Below are 23010 nucleotides of genomic sequence, written 5' to 3'. Positions count from 1 at the left end.
CTGTGGCCTGTTCTGTGACCTCCAGAAGGCTTTTGATTGTGTAGACCATGAAATTTTGTTAAATAAATTGGAGTATTATGGCATCAGAGGAGTTGCTCTCAATTGGTTTAGTAGCTTTCTGAGGGATCGCAGCAGCCAGGTAGTAGAGATAGTTCAAAACAGTGCTGGTTCTGTCCATAAATATCTATCTCCTGCCCGCTATTTGGAGGCAGGCGTACCCCAAGGGGTCAGTTTTAGGTCCAATACTATTTTTAATTTTTATACCCACTTACCCAAGCAGTTCAATTTATGTGACAAATTAATTCTCTTTGCTGATGACACACCACTAATTTGATTAAATCTGACAATAAAACTGAACTATCTCAAAAATTATATGATAACATTAGTTTGATTTTTAACTGGCTTAAAGCTAACAAACTATCCTTAAATATTTCCAAAACATCCATACTTAATTTTCACTTTATTAGAAACTTTAGAGAACAACTTGAAATAACTTTTTACCAAAGTAAACTTACTTCTACAAAAAATTGTAAAATTTCTTGGTGTTACTTTAGATGACAATCTTAGATGGGAAAATCACATCAGTCAGTTAAATGGGAAACTAAAATTCAGCATGTTATGCTATTCGTAAAATTAGAGACTTGACTGACTTAAGAACAGCAAAAACTATTTATTTTGGCTATTTCGAATCTGTGTTGAGATATGGAATTGTTTCCTGGGGAAGGTTCACCATTTATTGAACAGGTTTTCAAAACTCAAAAGAGAGCAATCCGAATTCTAGGAAATTTGAAATTTAATCAATCATGTAGAGGACATTTTTTTTAATCTTCAAATTTTAACAGTAAGAAGTATTTACATAATGGAAGTTTTAACTCAAACATATAAAAAGGATACAGTCCAATCCCCTTATCTCCCATCATAACTACACAACACGTAATAGTTATTCTCTACCTGTTCCTATACACAGAACAATCCATTTTAAAACATCTTTCTCTTACAATAGTCAGCATTTTTTTAACAAATTACCTTTAGCATGGAGAGAGTTTCCTACATTAAAGGCTTTCAAAAAAACTATTAAAGAATACATGCTTCAAACTGAAATTTATACTTTTGACGATTTTCTTTCGAATTCACCAGAAAATAATTAAGATGTGAAATATCATACCACCTAGTATTAGCTATATGTTACTTGTGTTGTAGTTAGTATTTTTTTGTTTTAATTGTTATTTAGTATTTAGTGTTATTATTTCTTGACGAGCCTTATAACATTGTAATGTTCTATTGGGCTAATAAATCATTTCATTTCATTACTGTCTGACATCACTCGTTCCATGTTCTAATCAGTTTTCAGTGTTGAAGGTCTCCCCAAGCGAGGTTTATTTTCAACTCATTCTTGCTCTATGAAAATTGTTTATGCTAACGAAAAATTTGTGCTCTTGATAATAAACATTTCCCATGGGCTTTTTTCAACTTTAAAAAGTCAAATACGCAGATTCACCTAGCCAAACACAAAATTTAATGGCACACTGTGTTTCAAGCTATGCTGTTTTATTATCAAAATACTCAACACACAAAAACTTCTTATATCTTGCTATAATAGATAATGTAGTCATTACACAAGGTTAAAACTTTTACTGGGTCTCTTGACAAGCTTTTATACAAAGAATGTTGCAGTGTTGCCAAATCACTCTCGGGGATTCCAGTCTCATTACTTTTCTGTCACACCTCGTTTAGTAGATTATGAGTTAGAAAATTAATTAAATTTCTGGGATTCTTTTGTTACATTTGTAAGTTATTTCAATTTAATTTAGTGTTTTAAAGAACTTCATTTCTTTTGGATTACTATTAGCTTAAATAGCTTGGTTTGATTACATTGTTGTGTATTTATTGCAGGTGAGCATCCAAGGAGAGTGGTGCTTGTGGTCCTGCAAGGTGCCACAGATTGAGGTGGAGACACACAAGGTGGCAGCACCAGACATTGTCGTGCCCACACTAGACACAGTCAGACATGAGGCTCTCCTCTACACATGGTTAGCTGAGCATAAACCTCTTGGTGAGTGAATTGTTCCCTTGTCCCTTTTCTGTATACCCATGTTTTACAATTGTTATAATGGGTAAACAATTTTCTAGTTCCGTATCTGGTATCATTAAAGCAATAGAAAAGATAAGAATGGACACAGACAACATTATTTAATGGTTGCTACAGAGTATTAATGTTATGTATGTTTGAATGTTTAATCTGAGAAAGAAATAAGTTGTGCATTATATCTGTTCTGCTAATTTATTAAGGATACAAATTAGATCTAAAATTTAAGATAATTTAATTCTACAGTTTAAATTTGTTATATTATTGAAATATAAAATTAATACGTAAAGTTTTCAAATCTAATATTAATTGGTTAGAATTTTGTTTAATGTCGGATTTAAAGGTAAGAAAGGTGATGAGCTATCACATTTTCAACTTTTAATTTATTCTTTAAATCTCCTGTTATCAAAAAGCATCAGCTGAAAAGATATCACATTATTGTAATTTTTGACTGTATAGTTGCTAATCAAGTTCAATGTCTATTCTGTGTATTATGTTTTTTGAAGACACAGGTTCTGGCTATTCTCATTAAATTGTTTCCCTCTATTATGTTGTGCAGTATTGTGTGGCCCGCCTGGCTCAGGGAAGACCATGACCCTGTTCTCCGCACTGAGAGCTCTGCCAGACATGGAAGTGGTGGGCCTCAACTTCTCCTCCGCCACCACTCCTGAGCTGCTGCTCAAGACATTTGATCATTACTGCGAGTATAGAAAAACTCCCAACGGTGTCATCTTGTCCCCCGTACAGGTTTGTGATTGTATCTTTTAACTATCCAGACAAATTTTATTTGTTATTGTTTTAAATTTTATGGCAAAAATTGCAATCAAGAGGAAATGTTTTCATTTACTCCTTGTCCCCTCTGTCACCTTGTTAATTAAGGAATAGTTTAATGAATAGCTACTTAATATTGCTCTTTTAAAAACTACTCTATAAACCATTTCATATTAGAATTAAATGGTTGATGTTTAATTGATTACAGCTGGGCAAGTGGCTGGTGTTGTTCTGCGATGAAATCAATCTCCCAGACATGGACCAATATGGAACACAGCGGGTGATATCGTTCCTGCGCCAGTTGGTGGAGCACCGTGGATTCTACCGGGCCAGTGACCAAGCATGGGTCTCATTGGAACGAATACAGTTTGTGGGAGCTTGCAACCCCCCTACAGATCCTGGCCGCAAACCCCTGTCGCACCGCTTCCTAAGACATGTACCCGTTATCTACGTTGACTACCCGGGTGAAACATCTCTTAAACAGGTAAACTGGGTTCACGATGACTGGAATATTATATTCCTAAGACATCATAATTTTTTCTATTCCAGTGTTTTCTTAGCTTCCACACCATTGCCATTATATTTTCTTTCATACAAAATGTTTCTAACATGAAACTAAGAAATATGATTTTATTTTAATCATTGATTTTAGGAGGTAACTTGGTGCCAAAATCTTTGTAGATAAAAGTGTGATGAGTCAAAGTTTACTAAAATATATACATTATATAGGAATAAGAAACACTTTAAGAGTAGAATAATTCTAGTTAAATTACTTCAAAATTTGTTTATTTTATTTGTTCTGGTATTAAAAACCTTTTGTTAATATTTGGCTGTACTTAAACTTTAAATTGTAAATGAGCTACACAACTATTTTTGTCAATTATAGTAGTGTAAACTTTTACATTTTAATTTTGTTATTGTTATTTAAGAGTTTGTAATCAAGTTTCTTTCAGTAGGTTAGCATTGAAATCATTTCTGTTAAGATGCTGAATCTCTCTATTTTAGTAAATAAAAAGTTTCACTATAATCTAAAATCTTAAAAATTTCACTAATGTTTTGAGATCTGTAGAGTATAAATATTCACCAGTGTACAAAGTGCATAAATTGCTTGCATTATATACATTAACTATGGTGTTATCATAGTAGACGAACTAATATAAAATCCCTGTCCTATTTAATATAAAAAATAAATGGAAAGCAATGATATCATGTATAAAGAGGTGTTGTAGTGATAGCACTTCTATAATTTGAATATAAATGAATGCCAACTTAAAATTAAACTTTAATGTTGAATAGCCTACACCAAAGAACTTATTTTATATAACAATGCAGTTATTATACAGATGTTGCTAAAAGTTGTTTAATTTTTAGTGGTTATCTGTGATAGTAACAATATAAATGTTTGGACAGATCTACGGAACATTCAGCCGAGCCATGCTGCGGATGATCCCCTCACTGCGAGGGTTTGCAAATGCACTGACTAATGCCATGGTGGAGTTCTACCTGGCATCACAGGAACGCTTCACCCAAGACATGCAACCTCACTACGTCTACTCCCCCAGAGAAATGACCAGATGGGTCAGAGGAATCTGTGAGGCTATCAGGTACAGGTTATCAACAAACATTTAATACTTAAAAATTTAGTCCTCATATTTTTTTCTGTTGTCATTAGAAATATTAGTAGAATTTAATGGTTGTATTTCAAATTTCCCCAAAATATCTGTTGCAGTCATGTAAAAATTTGCATTAATACAAACATCACTAAAATAGGCAGATGTTAGCTGCTGATGTTGAAGCACTCATGATCTTAAAATCACCTTTACCTTTGCCTTTAAGTTTCCTTTGATTGTTTTACTGTTTGATTTATTTAAGGAAAACAGATTTCAAGGGACATAATAATTCAACTGTAATGACCAACGAGTAGAAAAGTAGAAAAACCACTTACACAAGGATTTGAGAAAATTGTTTGCAGCTTGACACAGAATTTAAATGAATATTTAGTTTTATTGCAGCATTGCTACCATTATTAACTTGTCAAAATGTTGAGAACAGCATTTTTTGTATATTATAACATTGATTGTTATTATAATTTGAAAGGTAGTTGAGTAGAGCAACAATAATATTATAACATTAATTGCTATGATAACTCACCCTTTTTTCATGCTTTTATACATTGATTGTTATGGTAAGAGCCAATGCGCTCAAAATTGAGATTTGCTGTTTTGTAATAGACCTTGATAACTTACTAAAGTGTTGAGAATTGAGTTTTTCCCGATTTCAATATTAATACACACAATAATTTGTTCAGATGTTTGAAGAGCTATTTTGTAACCCAGAATACTTAAACCCATAATTATTTATTGTATTGATAACTTATCAAGATATTTATTAACTAGTAAATTTAGATAACTTCTTTTGTAATGCTTCTATATGTTTCTAGAAACAAACTGCTCTTTATAGAATATATAATTTTGGTTTTTTAACATTATTGTTTCATGCATGATTCTATGATTATATACCCTTACTTTGTACCTGAGGAAGTTGCTCTGTAACATTACCCTCTTTATTTCTGTTAACTTAATACACTATGTAGATGGATTTCCTGTTTTTGGAGCTGAGTTGGGTTTGGATCAGTTTAAATAAAATATTCCCAGACTAGAATTATCAAAATGTTAGTCAAGCTTATTTCAATTTAATATTTTCAAGTTTTATGTACTAATAGTAATAAAAATAATTCATCTCCTATTTTTGCCTAATAATGTAATTTTTCTTAAGTCAGATTTATTCTTTTCATAAAATTTTTCTTGCAACATCCGATAATAAACAAAAATTTTTTAAAATAAAGCTTAGCTGTGACTAGTTGCTCTGCCATTTGCATAGGTAAGTCAAATGCCTATATCCACATGCCGTACAATACTTCCTGATCAATACACATTCTCCTGCATATTCACAGCACTTTTGCGAATTTTTATTTATAATGTACACAACAAACTAAGTAAGATAATACGGACATGTTCGTATACCGTAATTCTGGTGGTGCAGATATATCCATATGCTGCATTTTTAGGGTTAATAAACTTTACTACCCGACAATTTTTAATCGTTAACAATTTGTATGCTTTAAAAGTGATGTGACAATAAAATTTATGTGATTTGATATCCATACCTTTTTGAGGCCCTGAGGCTAATATACTAGGAGACTCTGTGCAAAGGTAGAGAGCAAATATCAATCCTGTTTTTATGTGTTTGTAGTCCTGCAGGTTTTATATTTTGATGATTTCCGCTCAAGTACATAAGCATACAGAATATAGAAGGCCTGGTATGTCCTTTAGCTCTTGGAGTTCTGATTCTGTTTTAAAATTATTATTAGAGAATTCTGAGCGACAACGTATCAGCAACACTTTGGTCCTTCTTTTTCTTTCTTTTGGGATAGTGCTGTAAGTCTGTTGTGTATTATTCGTACAGGCCCCTTGACAGCCTGAACGTGGAAGGTCTGGTTCGGCTGTGGGCTCACGAGGCTCTCAGATTGTTCCAAGACCGACTAGTGGAGGATACCGAGCGACGATGGACAAACGAAAACATCGACTTAGTTGCACTGAAACACTTCCCCAGCGTAGACAGAGAGGCTGCCCTGGCTAGACCCATTCTCTACAGTAACTGGCTGAGCAAGGATTATGTGCCTGTAGACAGGAACCAACTGAGGGACTATGTTAAGGCCCGACTCAAGGTGAGCAATCGTACATGTTCTTTATGAGGAAACTATTATGTTTGTCATATAAATAAATCAAACCACAGAGTTTCATTTTATTTGCATATCTGAGATGTATACATAAATTTAACCTTTTTAAGCACAAATCTGCTTAATATTTTAATGTTTAATATCTCTTTCATGATATAGTTACTTAAATCCAATCTATAAACAGTAAATAAAAATTGTATTTTTGTAATAAGAGAAAGATTTCTTTTACTTTTAATGGTATGAAACCATTTTCAATGTAATTAGTTAAAAAAAAAAACAAAGAATATAAAAAGTAGTCTACAGGAACAAAGTTTTATAGTACACATTTTTAAATGGCTTAAACCTTTATATAAAAATAGTGTTACAATCATCCTAGAAGTAGTAAATAGATGTCAAGTCAACAAAGAAAAAATTGTGTGTAGCCTCACACATTTACAGGACATTAATGTTAAGCATTGAAATAAGTAATGTGTTATCAAATGATCCTTACGTGTTGATATGATGGTATAATAGTTGTAAATGTTCAATTGTTTACAGTGATGCACTTTTTAAATTGCTAAATCTTATCACGATTCTATTAACGGTCTATAATTATTTCTATATTGTTATAAATTATTGAAATAAAGTCTAAAACATTTTTTTTACTTCACCTTTTAAATATTCTAAAAGTATAGACAAAAAATAAATATCTGGATGCATATTGTAATGACTCATTTCATACACCCATCTCACATTCATTTCAATACTTAGGCCTAATTTAATTTAGAAATTTATTAGTAATAATAATTAAGGAATAATTATTTATAAATTGTCTCAAATTTAACTACAAACAATAATAAATACGAAATCAAAATTAATCAAAATTCACCTTATTACATATAAAATTCAAAAGTTATAAAGTGAACTAAAGTCAGTGATACAGTGTGCAGGGATGATTGTTGAAGAGTGAAGAGAGCAGATATTTAAAAGGTGAAGAGGAGAGAGGGATCTGAAAGAAGTGAAGCAAGATTATTATTATAAAGAAACTGGTTACATTTATTCAGCAGTATTTGAAAGGTTACTTTATTAAATTCTTATTATCACTGAAGTATAAAGAAGCAGAAGACAGACATTGGGTGAGAAAATTCTTTTTAAGTTTAACAGTGATTCATTGGAAGAACATAAAACCCAGGAACATTCAATTTGGTTAATAATTCAAAATTAATAGAATTAAATTTTAACAAAAATATTTTTCAAAATTACAATATCTTTTATAAAATAAAATACCCAATATTTCTATTTCATTAAGCCAGCACGACCACCCTTCCCTAAAAATTAAGAATTGTATTTAAAAATTTACCATTATTGTATCCTCCATCTTGTTTCAAAATTCAAACTTGTATGCCAATTAATTTATCATCATTAAAGTTCACATTTATATCATACTGAGTTATTTGTTATTTCTAACTATAATCAGAATACAAATTAAGTTTAACCATTTATTTAAAGTAATAATAGTAATAGTATATATTACAATATACAATTCAAATATTCTTTATTCATACAGTGTACATAGCATTTAACTTGATATAGTTCATAGAAGAACGGTGTGAAACAATGTTTGTTAAAAATATTAATATAAATAAATACAAATAGATCATAAATATTAAACTATTAAGTATAAACTAAAATTCAATGAATGCAAATGATAGCGAAAGAATGCAAACAATAGCGGGAACAGAACTCACAATATCTACTAAAAATTGTTAGATTTTAAAATTGCTAAAATAAAAAATATTCATCAGGCTGGATAGTGGTCTTTCAGTTAAATATTCTTTTAAAATGCTATTAATTATTTATTAACACATTAATTATATCTTAATTAATTATTTATTTATTTATCTTTTAAATGAGACAACTTCCATAATGCTATGATCAAACATAGTTGAACTGTAATGTTGTGGACAGGTATTCTATGACGAAGAGTTGGATGTGCCACTGGTTCTGTTTGATGAGGTTCTGGATCACGTGCTCCGGATCGACCGGATCTTCCGCCAACCCCAGGGACACCTGCTGCTTATCGGAGTGTCAGGGGCTGGCAAGACCACTCTCTCTCGTTTTGTGGCATTCATGAATGGTCTTTCTGTCTTCCAGATCAGGGTGAGTTTCATCTTGTAAATCTGTGGTGTAATCACTATTTCCTTGACATTAATTGTCACCAGTATTTAGGTATTTATTAATAGACCATAGGGGAAATAAAAGCATAATATGGCAACACACTACACCTACACTGGAAAAGCAAAAGACAAGACTGCTATTGCTATTTCTGCAGCAGCATTAGGAGTTCTCCTGCGCTGTCAGCCCACCATCAGAACCTGACACAAACAGAAATTCACCAGTCTTACCCTTTTTTTAGACCAGATAAACACAACCAATCACTATTTGTAGTAAGCCTACCAAAACCTACTGATTAGATAACAATCTTCCACCAGAATATGGACCGGTTAGCAAACAAAATTGAAAGATTAGAACATCAACTGAATACTACAATAATTCCAGATTTAGTGATAATTACAGAACACTGACTTAAAGAAGGAACAATAAATCAAGCTAGACTAGTTGACTACACTTTAATAAGAGCATACGGTAGGTATTATTATATCTAATGGGAATTTACTGACCACCAGGTTCAAATTTCGATACAATCTGTAAGTAATTTCTGATATCCTTGACAACCTGGATGAGACCCCAAACGAGCAATGAGCTCTGAACGAACTACTGGGGGAATATAAAATCAATAGAATAAATCTTCCATCGACCTGGATTACTTATATACCTCTGTATCCCAAATAGATATTTGTGTGTACAGACATATGTGAGGACAATTAAACTGTGGAAGTGACTCACACAGGGCAATATTGCAAACTTCACTTACCAAAACGGTTAAAAAGAAATACATATGCATTAAAATGACAGCTTACCCACAACAATCTATTAAGCTTAAAAAAGTGACTGTCATCTGAAACCGGGGCACTGTTATCCAAACCTCCAATATTTACGAAGCTTATTTCTATTTTAGCACATCACTTTTATCTGCTCTTGACTGGACATGCACAAAAATTAAAATTCGAGACAGGAAGGTAAAAGGGCATAGTGATCACCTACACCAAAGAAATGGTAAATCTTAAATAATATGATTTCCTTAAAGCACAAGTTAAATATCTTATGACTGGAAATGTAGATGACAAAGAGGCTGCCTCAGCAAAAAAGAAAATTATGACTGAAAATTGAAACAATCTAGACAAGAAGGAAATGCATCCCATATTTACCAAGCTGATAATAAAACAAAAGCCGGTAATTCTAAGCAATATATGGGCCAACCTCGATTTTTCTCATATTACAATATAATGTTCCAATAGTCAATTAGAAAAGGAAATGACTAGAATTTCTTGCCGGAAAGCAGTTATAGGGAGCAGGCAACCGCCAGACGGTCATATATTGCTTAGAGTTACCTATTAGTGATCAGGGGCACTGACGTGATCTGGGCTTCAAATTTGGAACTACTCGAGTTAATTTTTTTTTTTTTTTTTAAAGAGCAAGCAGCGCGAAGCGCTGCGCAGTGGGCAGGCATCGTGCGTGATCCTTTTTTTTATTAAAAATTTCTGATAAATTGTTATTACATATTACAATATAATGTAGGTAATGTATGTAAAACAATTTTAAACACATAATTACATGCTGGAAAGCAAAGTAAACCAATATAATCCGCCCAATACAAAATCTCCGTAAAAATCTGGTAAAGGAATCTGTGTCATTCCTTTGGCCTGAATCAATTCAGTATAGACGAAGATCACGCACGATGCTTGCCCACTGCGCAGCGCTTCGCGCTGCTTGCTCTTTTACAAAAAAAATTAACTCGAGTAGTTCCAAATTTGAAGCCCAGATCACGTCAGTGCCCCTGATCACTAATAGGTCATTCTCGCGGTTGCCTGCTCCCTATAACTGCTTTCCAGTAAGAAATTCGTCATTTCATTTTCTAATTGACTATTGGAACATTATGTTGTAATATGAGTTGCCTGCTCCCTATAACTGCTTTCCGGCAAGAAATTCTAGTCATTTCCTTTTCTAATTGACTATTGGAACATTATATTGTAATATGAGAAAAATCGAGGTTGACCCATATATTGCTTAGAATTACCCAAAAGCCATCTCAAAAATTATTAACAGTGAAAGGGGGAGGAAGACTAAACCTGAAACGTTTAATATAGAACTCTTAAGGGACACTAATGAAATAGTTAACTGTTTTAATACATACTTCACAAATGTAGCTGAAGAAACATTGAAGTTAAATGACTGGGCTGAAACTCTGGACTCTGAAACTCATTGAATTGAAACTCTGAACTGACTATCCAAAACTGCCACGTACAAGAGACATGCTATACAATTGCCCCAACTACAGCAGATGAGATGGCCACAGTTATTAGATCTGCGAATAACTCAACTTCTGCTGGTACAGATGAGATGTACCATTTACAGATGAGATATAAATATATATCCCTAGTAAAAAGTTCAAATTTGTCCATGGAAAAAGCATCTTTCCAACAAAACTAAAAATAGCAAAACTGTAACTGTGTCCAAAATTGAAACAATGAGACCCCAAAACATAACTAACTATAGCCCAATCTCTTCATTACCCTCAGTTTCCAAACTCATTGAAAAAAAAATCATACTTTCTAGACTTGTAAACTTCATACAACAGGATCAAATACTAACTGACAAACGGCATAGATGTATTTGTGGAAAATCAACAACAACTGCAATTATAGACCTAATTTAATGCATAATAGACAATATTGGCAATACTATTACTAGTTTATACCTTAACCCCAGCAAAGCCTTCGATTGTCTAGGACATGATACTATACTAGCTACACTCCAAAATTTAGGCATTGAACAATCTGCACTCAGGTGGTTTACTAGCTACATCAAGAATCGAAGACAAATTGTGGAACTAAAGGAAAAAAAATTGAGTTACAAGACCAGTTTTGTTTAATTTTTTCATTAATGACTTTCCAGAGCATCTAAGAGAATATTGTAAAATGGTCATATATGCTGATGACAGTGTTCTACTAACATCTAACAGTAATATTAAACAACTAGAAATAAACACCTACATAGTTCTGAACCTAGCACAAGAATACTGTGTAGTAAAAAAGGATCTGTGATGAGTAAAATGCCTGGCCTCCATGCAACAAATAAAGTTAAACACCTGGGGGTTATTGTGGATGAAAACTTAAGCTGATAGTCACACAGATAGCCTCTGCCTAAAGCTAGCTCCGCATTGTTTGCTTTAAAAAGAGTTAAAGTAACCAGCACACATGAAGCCACAAGGAAAGCTTATCATGCTTTATTCGAAGGCCATCTGTGCTATGGAATTGCCGTTTGAGGTGGTTCTTCAGAAGGTAACCTCCGCCGAGTCCTGCTTATACAAAAAAAAGTCATAAGAGTAATGGCAGGATTAGGATCAAGTAATAGCTGCAGAGATATTTTCAAAATCTGGGGGATCCTGACTGTGACATCAATTGACATACGCATCAGTGTTTGTAATATTATTGGCTAAATATTATTCAATATTATTTACTTTTTATTAATTTTTTACAGCTGAGATATCAAGCAATATCTTAATTCTTTAGTACTGAAAGTTTTTAGGAAAAGTTATGAAATATTGTTTATAAAGTTGTTATATATATAATCTCCTAAGGAAAGTTCTTTAACAATCCATTATGGTCTAATGTCGTGGGATTGTACCTCAGAGCAGATAAACCTTAGTAGAGGTAACTCTTTATTTATTATTATTCACAAGATTGACCCTCATAGATACTGCGGAAAAGCATATTTAGTAGATTACCAATAATGACTAAAAATGACCACTAGCTTGATTTAAAACAGTTTATATTATAACAGAAGGAAACAATATTTATAATTACAACATAATATACACAGTAGTGTAAAATAATTACACTTGAATAAACTAAAACTATATTATATATATTATTAATATTTCATGGCTTTTATTTGCTTAGTTTTTACATATGTGAAACTTTTTTTTATTTAACACTTCTTGATTTATATGAAGGTTCAAAAACTTGTTTGAGTGTATTTCCTATGTAAAATTGTTTACTGTAAATAATATGGAAAACAGATCAAACCCATGAAAATAACTGAGTGTTTACTGTTGCCATGAGAAATGTCAAAATCTCTACTCTCTCATCAGGTCCACAACAAGTACACAGGAGAGGACTTTGACGAAGATCTACGCTCTGTCCTCCGACGATCTGGTTGCAAGAACGAAAAGATAGCCTTCATTCTGGATGAATCTAATGTGCTAGAATCTGGATTTCTGGAGAGGATGAACACTCTGCTGGCCAATGGAGAGGTCCCAGGATTATTTGAAGGTAAATTATTACTAACCGTTTGGAGACCAGTCTATATTACAAGAACTAAACCAGAAATACTAGGCTATTTTTATGGGATTTGCAAAATTTCTGAGAAAAATTGCTATATTTTAGGAACTAAAAACCATATTCTACCAGTTTTCTTTTATATTGTATAGTATAAAATGGACTACCAGAATATGTCATTTACTTACAAGATAAAATATATTAGTATGAATTTTTAATACTTATAATAAGAATTATAAATTTGAAATTTTTGAATAAAAGGTTTTAAACACTCCTGGCCAGGGATAAAAAATTTTTTAGGCATAAAGTCATATGTGTTCTAACAGTGAATATGTCTATGTACATCTAAAAAAAGTATAATTCTCAAGAAAATTCTCAGTTAGGAATATTATATATTTTATTCATTTTGTACAAAATCCGAAATACAGCATTTTTCAATAATGGATGGATAAAATTTGACTCATGTGAACTAAACCAAATGTTTTCCAGCTATGCCTACCCTTAGTTCAATACACTGTCAAAAAACAAATTATTTACAAAATTAAAAAATGAACTTGCGTTATATTTAGCATATATTATATGAATAAAATATTCCATTAAATCCTCTTTTACACTTCCTGCAAGCTGTTTTAGATTTTTCATGTTGCTGCCACTTTGTAGGCTCTTTTTGCTGCAAATAGCACAACATCTTCCCTTATTTCCTGACAGTTTGAAAATCCTTTCTCCTTTTTGAATGCAAGTCTTGAATGCAACATTTTGTAAATATATATATATTGTGTGTTGTATCTGTGTTGGGTTGGAACGGAAAATACTATTACTACATTTCGTAGTAGTGAGTAACTGGCACACAAAACTAGATGTTGGTATTGTAAGGACTGAGAATATACACAGAACGAGCACATACACGTTATTCAGGAGTAATTTTTCAGAAATATATTTTTGCACCTCACTGTAAATTTAGAAGTAATTTGTTATGTTGTTTTTGAGATATATTACCTGAGGCAAACAAATGTGTTTTATACATACCACCTTACTATTAGTAACTTTAATGTGTTGTTCAATTATAATCTAGAACTGAAACACTTGCCACAGGTGATGAGTATACAACTCTGATGACCCAGTGTAAGGAAGGAGCCCAGCGAGAGGGTCTCATGTTGGACTCGAATGAGGAGTTGTACAAATGGTTCACCGGCCAAGTTATGAAAAACCTCCATGTCGTCTTCACCATGAATCCGTCGTCTGAAGGTCTCAAGGACAGAGCTGCCACCAGTCCTGCACTCTTTAACCGATGTGTCCTTAACTGGTTCGGCGATTGGAGTGACAGTGCCCTCTATCAGGTGTGTAATGTGTTACATGGCCCAGTAGTAGTGTATATTAGTGGAATTTTAAATTTGGTTGTTTTCTTCTATTTGTATTTTTATAAGTTTTAGACATAATGTAGGCGTTAGGTGCATTTTACATACTTCATTAAAGATTGAATACTTCTAAATATGCCATAGACTGAAAATTGTTATACTTATTCATTTCAGTGTGCACAAAACATTAAAAATTATTGAGCAAATTTTCAAATTACTATAAAAATGCATACAGGTACACTTCATAATGATACAAAATGTGGGATGCTTATGTACTGATGAATCCATACAATTTTAAAATCTTGCAAAGCCATTGAAAATCCCCCAAAATGTTGCTATGCTTTTATTTTTTGGAAGTTAAAATGTTTAATGACGATAGCTAAAACTTTCCAAAATAACTTGAAAATGTATAACAAGATTTAGTAAAGTGGAAGGTGATATTCTTAAATTATATGAAATTTTCCATCAGAGAACTTCTTGGATTTGCCAACTTTCAAAATTTATTCTTGAAAGGGTACCAAAACTATAAATATTAAATAAAAAATGCATGTTTACCGTACATAAAAATATATGCACATGAAATATATTCACAAAAAAATCATTAAGAAACATGTAATTTTTTGGTTTGGGTCTCATTGCTATAAATTTTTAGTGCCCAAGTGCCAAAAAGAATTACATATATTTTAAGTTCCGGTAAAATATTATGAGATATCGAAAAAATTAACAATTTTTTTCGTAACTGTGCAAAATAAACATTGCTGGAGTCAAGTAATTTATCAGTTTACAGCTGTCAGGTATTACTTTAAGAACACGTTAACTCACATTGTTGTAACATGAAAAAACAGGTTGATCCAAGATATGTGACTGTCAAGAAATTAAAGGTTCTATAAGTTGAGGTATGAGAAAATTATCAGTAGGCAGAGTTGAGTTGAGTAGAGTGTTTGGACAATAGACAAATATTTATTTTTACAATACGTTTTCTGCTATCACAATGTAATAAAAACTGGTACATAGTCAATGATTAAAAACTATATAACTAAACTTTTTTAAAACATTACTTTTGATACATTGATCTATAAAACGTTATAAAACATTAAAAAATTGATTAAATCCATTAATCTACTGCTGGTATGATTTAAATGTTTTTGTTGGATATTCATGACATCTTCGAGGCCAAGCTATCAAACTGTTGAGTGGTCAGGTTGATTCCCAGTCGTAACTTCCAACTTGTTTGATAAGCCCTTTGCTAATTAACATTACTGCTGTTTAGGTTGGGCGAGAATTCACTAATAGGCTGGACCTGGATGGACCACCCACATGGAAGGCTCCAGACTTCTTCCCTGCAGCGTTCCCAGGTCTACCTTCCACACCGACACACAGGGATGCTGTGATCAACGCTTGTGTCTATGTACATCAGACACTACACAAGGCCAACACTAGGCTGGCCAAACGAGGAAGTCGCACAATGGCCATCACACCCAGGTTAATTCTTTACGAAGGATAAGACTAATCCATTATAACTTCGAAACACTAAAATAAAATTTATGATTTTCAAAAATGGTTATTACAATTCTGAATTCATTTGAATTCTCTATAAAAGTATTAAAACTATCTGTTACCCATACTTGTATGATTGCTAAAATTAATGTAAATATTAAAAATTTGTAAAACCAGAGCTCTTGAAATTCTAGCCACAGTGATACTATTTAGCTAGCAGAGCAGCATTTGATGCAAAAGCAAGTACTGTAAGTTTAATTTCTCTATTGAAACAAATTTATCGATCAAAATCATACACCCCCATCTTTACAAAATATTCTGAAGTGAGAATTGTTTGATGATATTGAACAATCGAGTCTGTCGAGATTCTATGTGTCACTTGAATAATGGGCAGAAATCATTCATTTTCCACTACTTAAAAAAAAAAGTTTTATATCGATAACGTTGCACAGTGGCATATTGTCATCTTACACAAATGTCATTAACAAAATCAAATGTCCCTTTAGATCATGTCGAGGTTCTTCCTCCCTTCCATGTATGGCGTAATGTGCGTACTACCTTTGCTATGCAACATGCACCATCAGCTAGATTATTTAATATTAATGATGAACTGATTAGTAATTGTACGCACCATATGTATGTTTTCAATTTCATATATTGTAGAAATTAAGTTTGAATATAGTTGTAAAGTTGAAAAAATCACATTGACAATCAATCCAGACTGAGTCTTTAGTTGTAACATACAATGCATGTTATAACTAATACAACAGAGGCCGATGCCTTTTTCAAGTAAAAATCAAATTCTCTGAAGCTCATGTTATAATCTGTCAAGTAAAAGTAAAAGTTAGAGAACATGACTCATAGATTAAATTGGCCTAGTGTTCTTGGTCCACTTTCTGTGATATTGGAGTCCAAAAGAAATTGGTTTCTTAATGACTTTACTGAAATCAAACTTAGCTCAAAAACCTTTTGGGACATCTCTGTGTGTGTGGATAATCATACACTGTTTAAATTTAGAAGTTCTCTCTGTGTGGGAAAACAAGTACTTTAATTTAAAAATTGTCTATTTGATGTTTCAGACATTACTTAGACTTTATCAATCACTTTGTGAAGTTGCATCGGGAGAAGTGCTCGGAGCTGGAAGAGCAGCAACTGCACCTCAACGTAGGATTGGGGAAAATTGCCGAGACAGTAGAGCAAGTGGAAGAGATGCAGAAGTCTCTCGCTGTCAAGTCTCAGGTTTGTACTTATAACTCTGTAAAGGTACTTGTAGAAAAAAGAAAAGTAACACCTCATAATTAGTCAATAAATGGTGTACGATAATGTTCTAAAAATCTTGGTGGTATATTATCAGATTTTGTTGAATTTTGAAACTGTATTTACACAGATTTCAGTGTTTTATGCATAATTTTTAACTAGTCACTTTTCAGAAGATATGTAGTCAAACACTATACTTTAGATAAACGGAAATAAACATATATTTTGAAACTATTTTATTGTATTATTTTAGTGTTGTGAACATTTATTTGCTCCAAATAAATAACAGCTGTTTCTATTGGTTGTAGGAACTACAAGCAAAGAATGAAGCAGCCAATGCAAAGCTGAAGCAGATGCTGACCAATCAACAAGAAGCTGAGAAGAAGAAGGTTCAGAGCCAAGAGATTCAGTCACAGATAGAGATCCAAACAGTGGTTATTGGAGAGAAACAAAAGGTTGTTAGCGCTGACCTGGCAAGGGTGGAGCCAGCTGTCATTGAGGCTCAGCAAGGTACAGCAAGATCTTCACAATTGCTAAAATATATGAGATTTAGTTGATGAAAACAATTTTAAATGTTCATATATGACTGGTTCATAATCACCGGTTCTCTTTACTTAACCACAATTTATTTGACGTGTTGTCTTACTCTAAAAAATTATAGGCATTTCATTTGTCACAAATAAAATATTGATAGTTGTTACTTCCCCAAAGTAAATTTTAAAACAATATTTCTAACATCATTTCCATTTAGGAACCTAAAGTGCATTTAGCAACAAGTGAAAACATCATATTATTTTACATTATACTTTAACCACCACTCTCCCAATGTTAGCACAGTGTGTTTGAATTGTTAAAGATCAATGAACATGGTTGTTGTAGTAAATCAACCTTAGTAAAGGATTAAATTCTACTGTCATATTGTACCAGTCTACAATGATCACCTCACAAAATGATGGGGAATAAATGTTATAAAATATTTATACAATATATAAGAGTGTGTATATAAATAAATTATTAATCCTTTTAGGACCAAGACCAAAAAATAATAATGTTCCGAAATTACACACCGCCGTTATGGGGATATGTCCCATTGAGCCTTGTAAATTTGTCATTGTTATCAAGATTAGTAACAATTCTTTTATAAATTTTGATTTTTCAAAACAGTACTATTCTAAGTTATATATTTATTTTGAGATTAACTTCTCTCAGGAGGCTGTACAAATTTCAAGAAACTTTAAATATATGTATACAGAAGTCAGTTAAAATTCTGTGGTGCAAATTTGATTTTAAAACATGCATAATTAGCTAGTTTCAATGAATTATGACTGCTAATTGAGTGTCTTTTTTAAGATGATGAATTTTATCCTTATGTTATGTTTAATCTTTACACAATTGGAATCGTGCCACTGCAAAGTACACTTACTTTGAGATGGAAAAGGAAATACAATATGTTCAAAAACTTAAATATGATTTTTCAGTGGTACTCGTCTCTAGACTATATAAACCTCATATGTATAAATTTCTACCATTCTTTCATTAAAATCTTTATCACAGCTCAGCTTAAATCCAATCAAATAATATAACAATATTTCACATTTGAATGGTGGCAGCGGTAAAGTCGATAAAGAAACAGCACTTGGTGGAGGTGCGTTCCATGGCCAACCCTCCTGCAATCGTTAAGACTACTCTGGAATCCATTTGTCTGCTGCTGGGCGAGGGCACGTCATCACCTGCAGACTGGAAGACCATCCGGTCCGTCATCATGCGGGAGAACTTCATTACCACCATTGTCAACTTCAACACCGACGACATCACGTTCGTCTATCTCTCTCTTTCGGAAATGCTCTCTGCTACTTTCGTTGTTCTGACACCCTCCTTTTGATGCATTATCTGAGTTATTTTACAGTATTTTTTCCCTTTTCATACAGTAAAAATACTTTAAAATTTTGAAGAGTGGGTAGTTAAAGCTGGATATACCTAGCTCCATATTTTGTGTGCGGCACATTCCACATTATATAGTTGAATATCGGAATCTATTTCAATAATAAATTGACATCTACTTGAAGTTTTAAAGATCACCATGTCTTGTAGTGTATGTGTCAGAGTGTGTTTCTTTTACCAGTGTAAAATTAACAAGTACCTTTATGATGGCTTGAAGATGAACATTTCTTTCTTTTCCTAACAAGTATACACCTAATTATAGACTTTTACATCGTACATTTTTTAAAGTGTCATTTACTCTTCGTAGATAGAGCTCACTGTTCGTTCCTTCTTTACCAGACTGTTCATTATCAACTACACTAATATCAGAAATAGACTACTTAGGGCCTTCTTGATCCCACTGCCAGAGATATTCTAAAATGTGAAATGTGCTGCTAGGGAAACCCGTCTTAAGTCAGCCAGACAATAAACTGAAGTAGCAATACACTCCATGAAGGACCATTTTTTATCAGTGTTGCTAATATTACACATACATAAATCGCATGTCTTTCTACTTTTTCTCCTTTTTTATTCAGTAAAATAAGATCCTTTGAAGTTGAAGTAGTATATTGGTTTGTATGTTGTTTAGTGTAAATTGTTTAATGAAAGTAAATGTAACTGTTTTCTAGATGTGAACAAGTCTAAATTTTCAAACTAGTTATGATATTAATTTTAACATAGTTATTTAACATAATTTTTAAGGGAAAATGTACGTGAATGACTCTGATAATGTTTGTTAATATCTTATTTCTTAGCTTTTATAAAACCAATGTTTTGATTTCAGTTCTTGATGGACATTAGCACAACCCTTGCTGTAGAGTTATCCTATGTTCCCTTGTCTTGGCTGATTGATATTCTTGAAGTAGGATACATGGATGTCTGTTGGTGCTTAATTGTTCTTGTGTAGTTGATCCGCATCTGAACTTGCTGTAGAGAAATAACAAACACAAGAATCAAACTGTTTCTTCTCCATTTTTTTCTATTATGATTACACACATTCTTTCTTAATCTATTTCCCACACAATACAGCATCAACTTTTACATACACTGATGCATCATCGTTGCTTTTTTATTAATATTAAATCTTTTCATACAAATAAAACAGAAGCAAGTGTTAAGTTAGGTTATTTGAGGTCTCTTCCAGAAACATCCAAACAACTCAATGTTTAAATGAATTGTTTGGACAGTTCAAATTATTAAATTATTGTCCCTGGATAACATTATATGAGAGTATAAAACACCTGTGTGTAATATTAATGAACTTTTAAGCACTGTATACCTTATTTAATTATTAAAATATGCTTCATGAATATGAAATCATTTCAGAAAGCTATCAGTCACCACAGCCTCAGCTGTTCAATGCTCTTGTGTTTGTTGTATCACTCACTATATACTAGCTTACTAAGTGTGGCGCATGCATAGCTGTCAAGGAGATCAAGAAGCAACAGCTAGTGGAGGTGCGGTCCATGGCCAACCCACCAGCCGTGGTCAAGATGGCGCTGGAGTCCATCTGTCTGCTACTCGGTGAGAATGTAACAGACTGGAAGGCCATCAGAACTGTCGTTATGAGGGACAACTTCATCAGCAGTATAGTCTCCAACTTCAACACTGAGAACATTTCGTAAGGACTGAACTTTCTTCCCTCTCAAGTGTAATGTTCTTATTGGGAATATTAACAGTTTTTATTTTGGGTTGTTTATCCAGATGTTTGAAGGATCTAAACATTGTTTGCATATTGTACCAGTGATTATATGGGTCTGTGTCCCTATTTATCTTGATGAAGGCCATTTCACCCTTTGCACCTCCAAAACTGCCAATCTAACTCAATTAAGATATTAAGAGATTTAAATATTGTTTGCTTCCTGCAATAGAGACTTTCAGGCTCTATTTTTGTTTTTCTCAAACAAAGACTATTTAACATTTTTCTAAAGACTCAAACTGGCTTTCAAACTTAATTCAAAAGTTGAAGAGTATTGAATATTGTGTGCTTCTTTCACCACACTTTATTTAGAACTGTTCTCTTATTAGTCCGGGTGAAAGCAATTTAATCTTTTCTGAGGACCATGAATCTAGTCTTCAAATTTAACCCAGCGATGACAGACTTACATGTTAGTATTTCTAACTAGACTTTCATTCTCATAATGAAGATCATTTTATCTCTTGTTACACTTAGAAATGAGTCTTAAGGCCCTGAAAACAAATGTTTATAAATACTGATGGCGAGAGAAAAGAAGAGACCTGGATTCTGGCCTATCTGAAATTTGCAGGCGTTACTACTAGTATGTTGCCGCGCCCTGTTTCGTAATTCCATTATTGTTTCACTGTTCCATTGCTAGGATAAACAATTCGCAGGGTTGGCTGTGGGGCGAAGCGCCTGAAATTACCGGGCGGCAACACACTAGTACACAGCTGTGCGCCGGCACGGGCCAGGTCTCTTCTTTTCTCTCGCCAACAGTAAAGTGTGTTCATTTAAAGATGAAGTTCATACTAAAATATATCTCAATAGTTTACCTATTTAGTTAAATCTGTAAATTCTACAAAATAAAATCTTAAAAAATGTTTATACAAAACCCAAAGCAAACAAATAATGCAGCTCTTTAGTTGTATTGTATTGAACTGTTTAGATACAATTTTCGTTAATAACGCTTTAATTAATTCAGTCAAACTAACAATAGTGTTTTTCTCCTAAGGCTTTGGTTAATTCTTTAGAAATTCCGAACTAATGGATTGGTAAGTAAAATATTTCTTTTTGCTTCACTTTTGTACTGTGAAATTCCCCTGGCTTAATATTGTTTCATGTACATGTGTGATATAATATGAGCATGGGCGTTATTATGTAACATTAGTCATTGTATATTTTCAATGTTGTTTGTTTTATATGTTCATTTGTAGCTGTAAACAATTTTATTAGCATGTTGTTGTAAATAATACAGTTGGCCTTGAAGAATACAAAGTTTTATTTTAGATTCATGTTCTCAAGTTATAAACTTCAATTGTTTCAGAATTATCATTAGAGTTTATAATTTTATTTCTTAACAAGTTTTGAATGGAAATAATTAGTATTCATCCTTCTTAACTGACAATAGCTTTAAGAAGTAAAATTGAAGTTTAAAATTTTAAATAATCATTGATAATTTATGCACTACTAAAATTAAAACATATAAAATGTAAAGTTTAAATTTTAAAGAAATTTAAATATTCCGATAATTTTCTGATGTTGTATTGTTTATTTTTACAAAATTGATATTTTTACCAATAATAATTTAGATTTTGAATCATAAGCAAATTAGATTCAAACTCATATTATTAACAATTATTGCTATGCTAATTATTATATATTTATGTAAAAAATAATATTTCTGTTTGTAGAGATGATGTCAGAGAGAAGATGCACACTCGTTATTTGAGTAATCCTGAGTACACCTTTGAGAAAGTGAACCGAGCCAGTATGGCTTGTGGACCCATGGTCAAATGGGCTGTTGCTCAGGTAATTTTGTACTTCAGTTTTCTAGTAGCAAAGTGGCTTAATTTCTAGTCATAAACTGAATCTGATGATAGGATGATTGTAGGTGAGCTATGCGGACATGTTGAAGAAAGTGGAGCCTTTGCGTGAGGAGTTGCGTTCACTGGAAGTGCAAGCTGAAGACAACAAGACTAAGGGAGAGGAGACCAAGGCCCTGATATCTAAGCTGGAGATCAGTATAGCAGCTTACAAGGAGGAGTATGCTCAGCTGATATCTCAGGCCACTACCATCAAGGCAGACCTGGACAGTGTACAAGCCAAGGTGAGGTTACTTATCTCTTCAGTTGCATTAGTCAAGTGAAGGGTGCAAGTGCAGCAAACCTGCAAGAGCCAGCTGAGAACAACAAGACTAAGGAGAGGAG

The 23010-nt window shown here is 32.8% G+C and overlaps 1 protein-coding gene across 7 annotated transcripts in view; it reads left to right on the top strand.

Annotated features, from left to right (window-relative positions):
* The window catches only part of LOC124360096 (dynein heavy chain, cytoplasmic), a 115918-nt gene that overhangs the window by 82117 nt on the left and 10791 nt on the right, over positions 1 to 23010 (top strand). For 4 of the 7 annotated variants that reach the window (XM_046813445.1, XM_046813409.1, XM_046813452.1 and 1 more), the window contains 14 exons: positions 1894 to 2053; positions 2646 to 2833; positions 3066 to 3341; positions 4268 to 4461; positions 6323 to 6584; positions 8544 to 8735; positions 12850 to 13030; positions 14129 to 14373; positions 15662 to 15873; positions 16968 to 17127; positions 17454 to 17655; positions 20548 to 20746; positions 22495 to 22612; positions 22695 to 22910. In XM_046813445.1, the coding sequence (XP_046669401.1) occupies positions 1894 to 2053; positions 2646 to 2833; positions 3066 to 3341; positions 4268 to 4461; positions 6323 to 6584; positions 8544 to 8735; positions 12850 to 13030; positions 14129 to 14373; positions 15662 to 15873; positions 16968 to 17127; positions 17454 to 17655; positions 20548 to 20746; positions 22495 to 22612; positions 22695 to 22910 (2805 nt within the window). Of the gene's footprint in view, positions 1 to 1893; positions 2054 to 2645; positions 2834 to 3065; positions 3342 to 4267; positions 4462 to 6322; positions 6585 to 8543; positions 8736 to 12849; positions 13031 to 14128; positions 14374 to 15661; positions 15874 to 16967; positions 17128 to 17453; positions 17656 to 18755; positions 18961 to 20547; positions 20747 to 22494; positions 22613 to 22694; positions 22911 to 23010 lie in introns of all 7 variants that reach the window. The other 3 variants (XM_046813436.1, XM_046813418.1, XM_046813399.1) reach the window with 1 other exon arrangement.

The sequence above is a fragment of the Homalodisca vitripennis genome, chromosome 1 (genome assembly GCF_021130785.1).
Source record: "Homalodisca vitripennis isolate AUS2020 chromosome 1, UT_GWSS_2.1, whole genome shotgun sequence".
Taxonomy (NCBI): domain Eukaryota; kingdom Metazoa; phylum Arthropoda; class Insecta; order Hemiptera; family Cicadellidae; genus Homalodisca; species Homalodisca vitripennis.
This window is presented reverse-complemented; position numbering and strand designations above follow the sequence as displayed.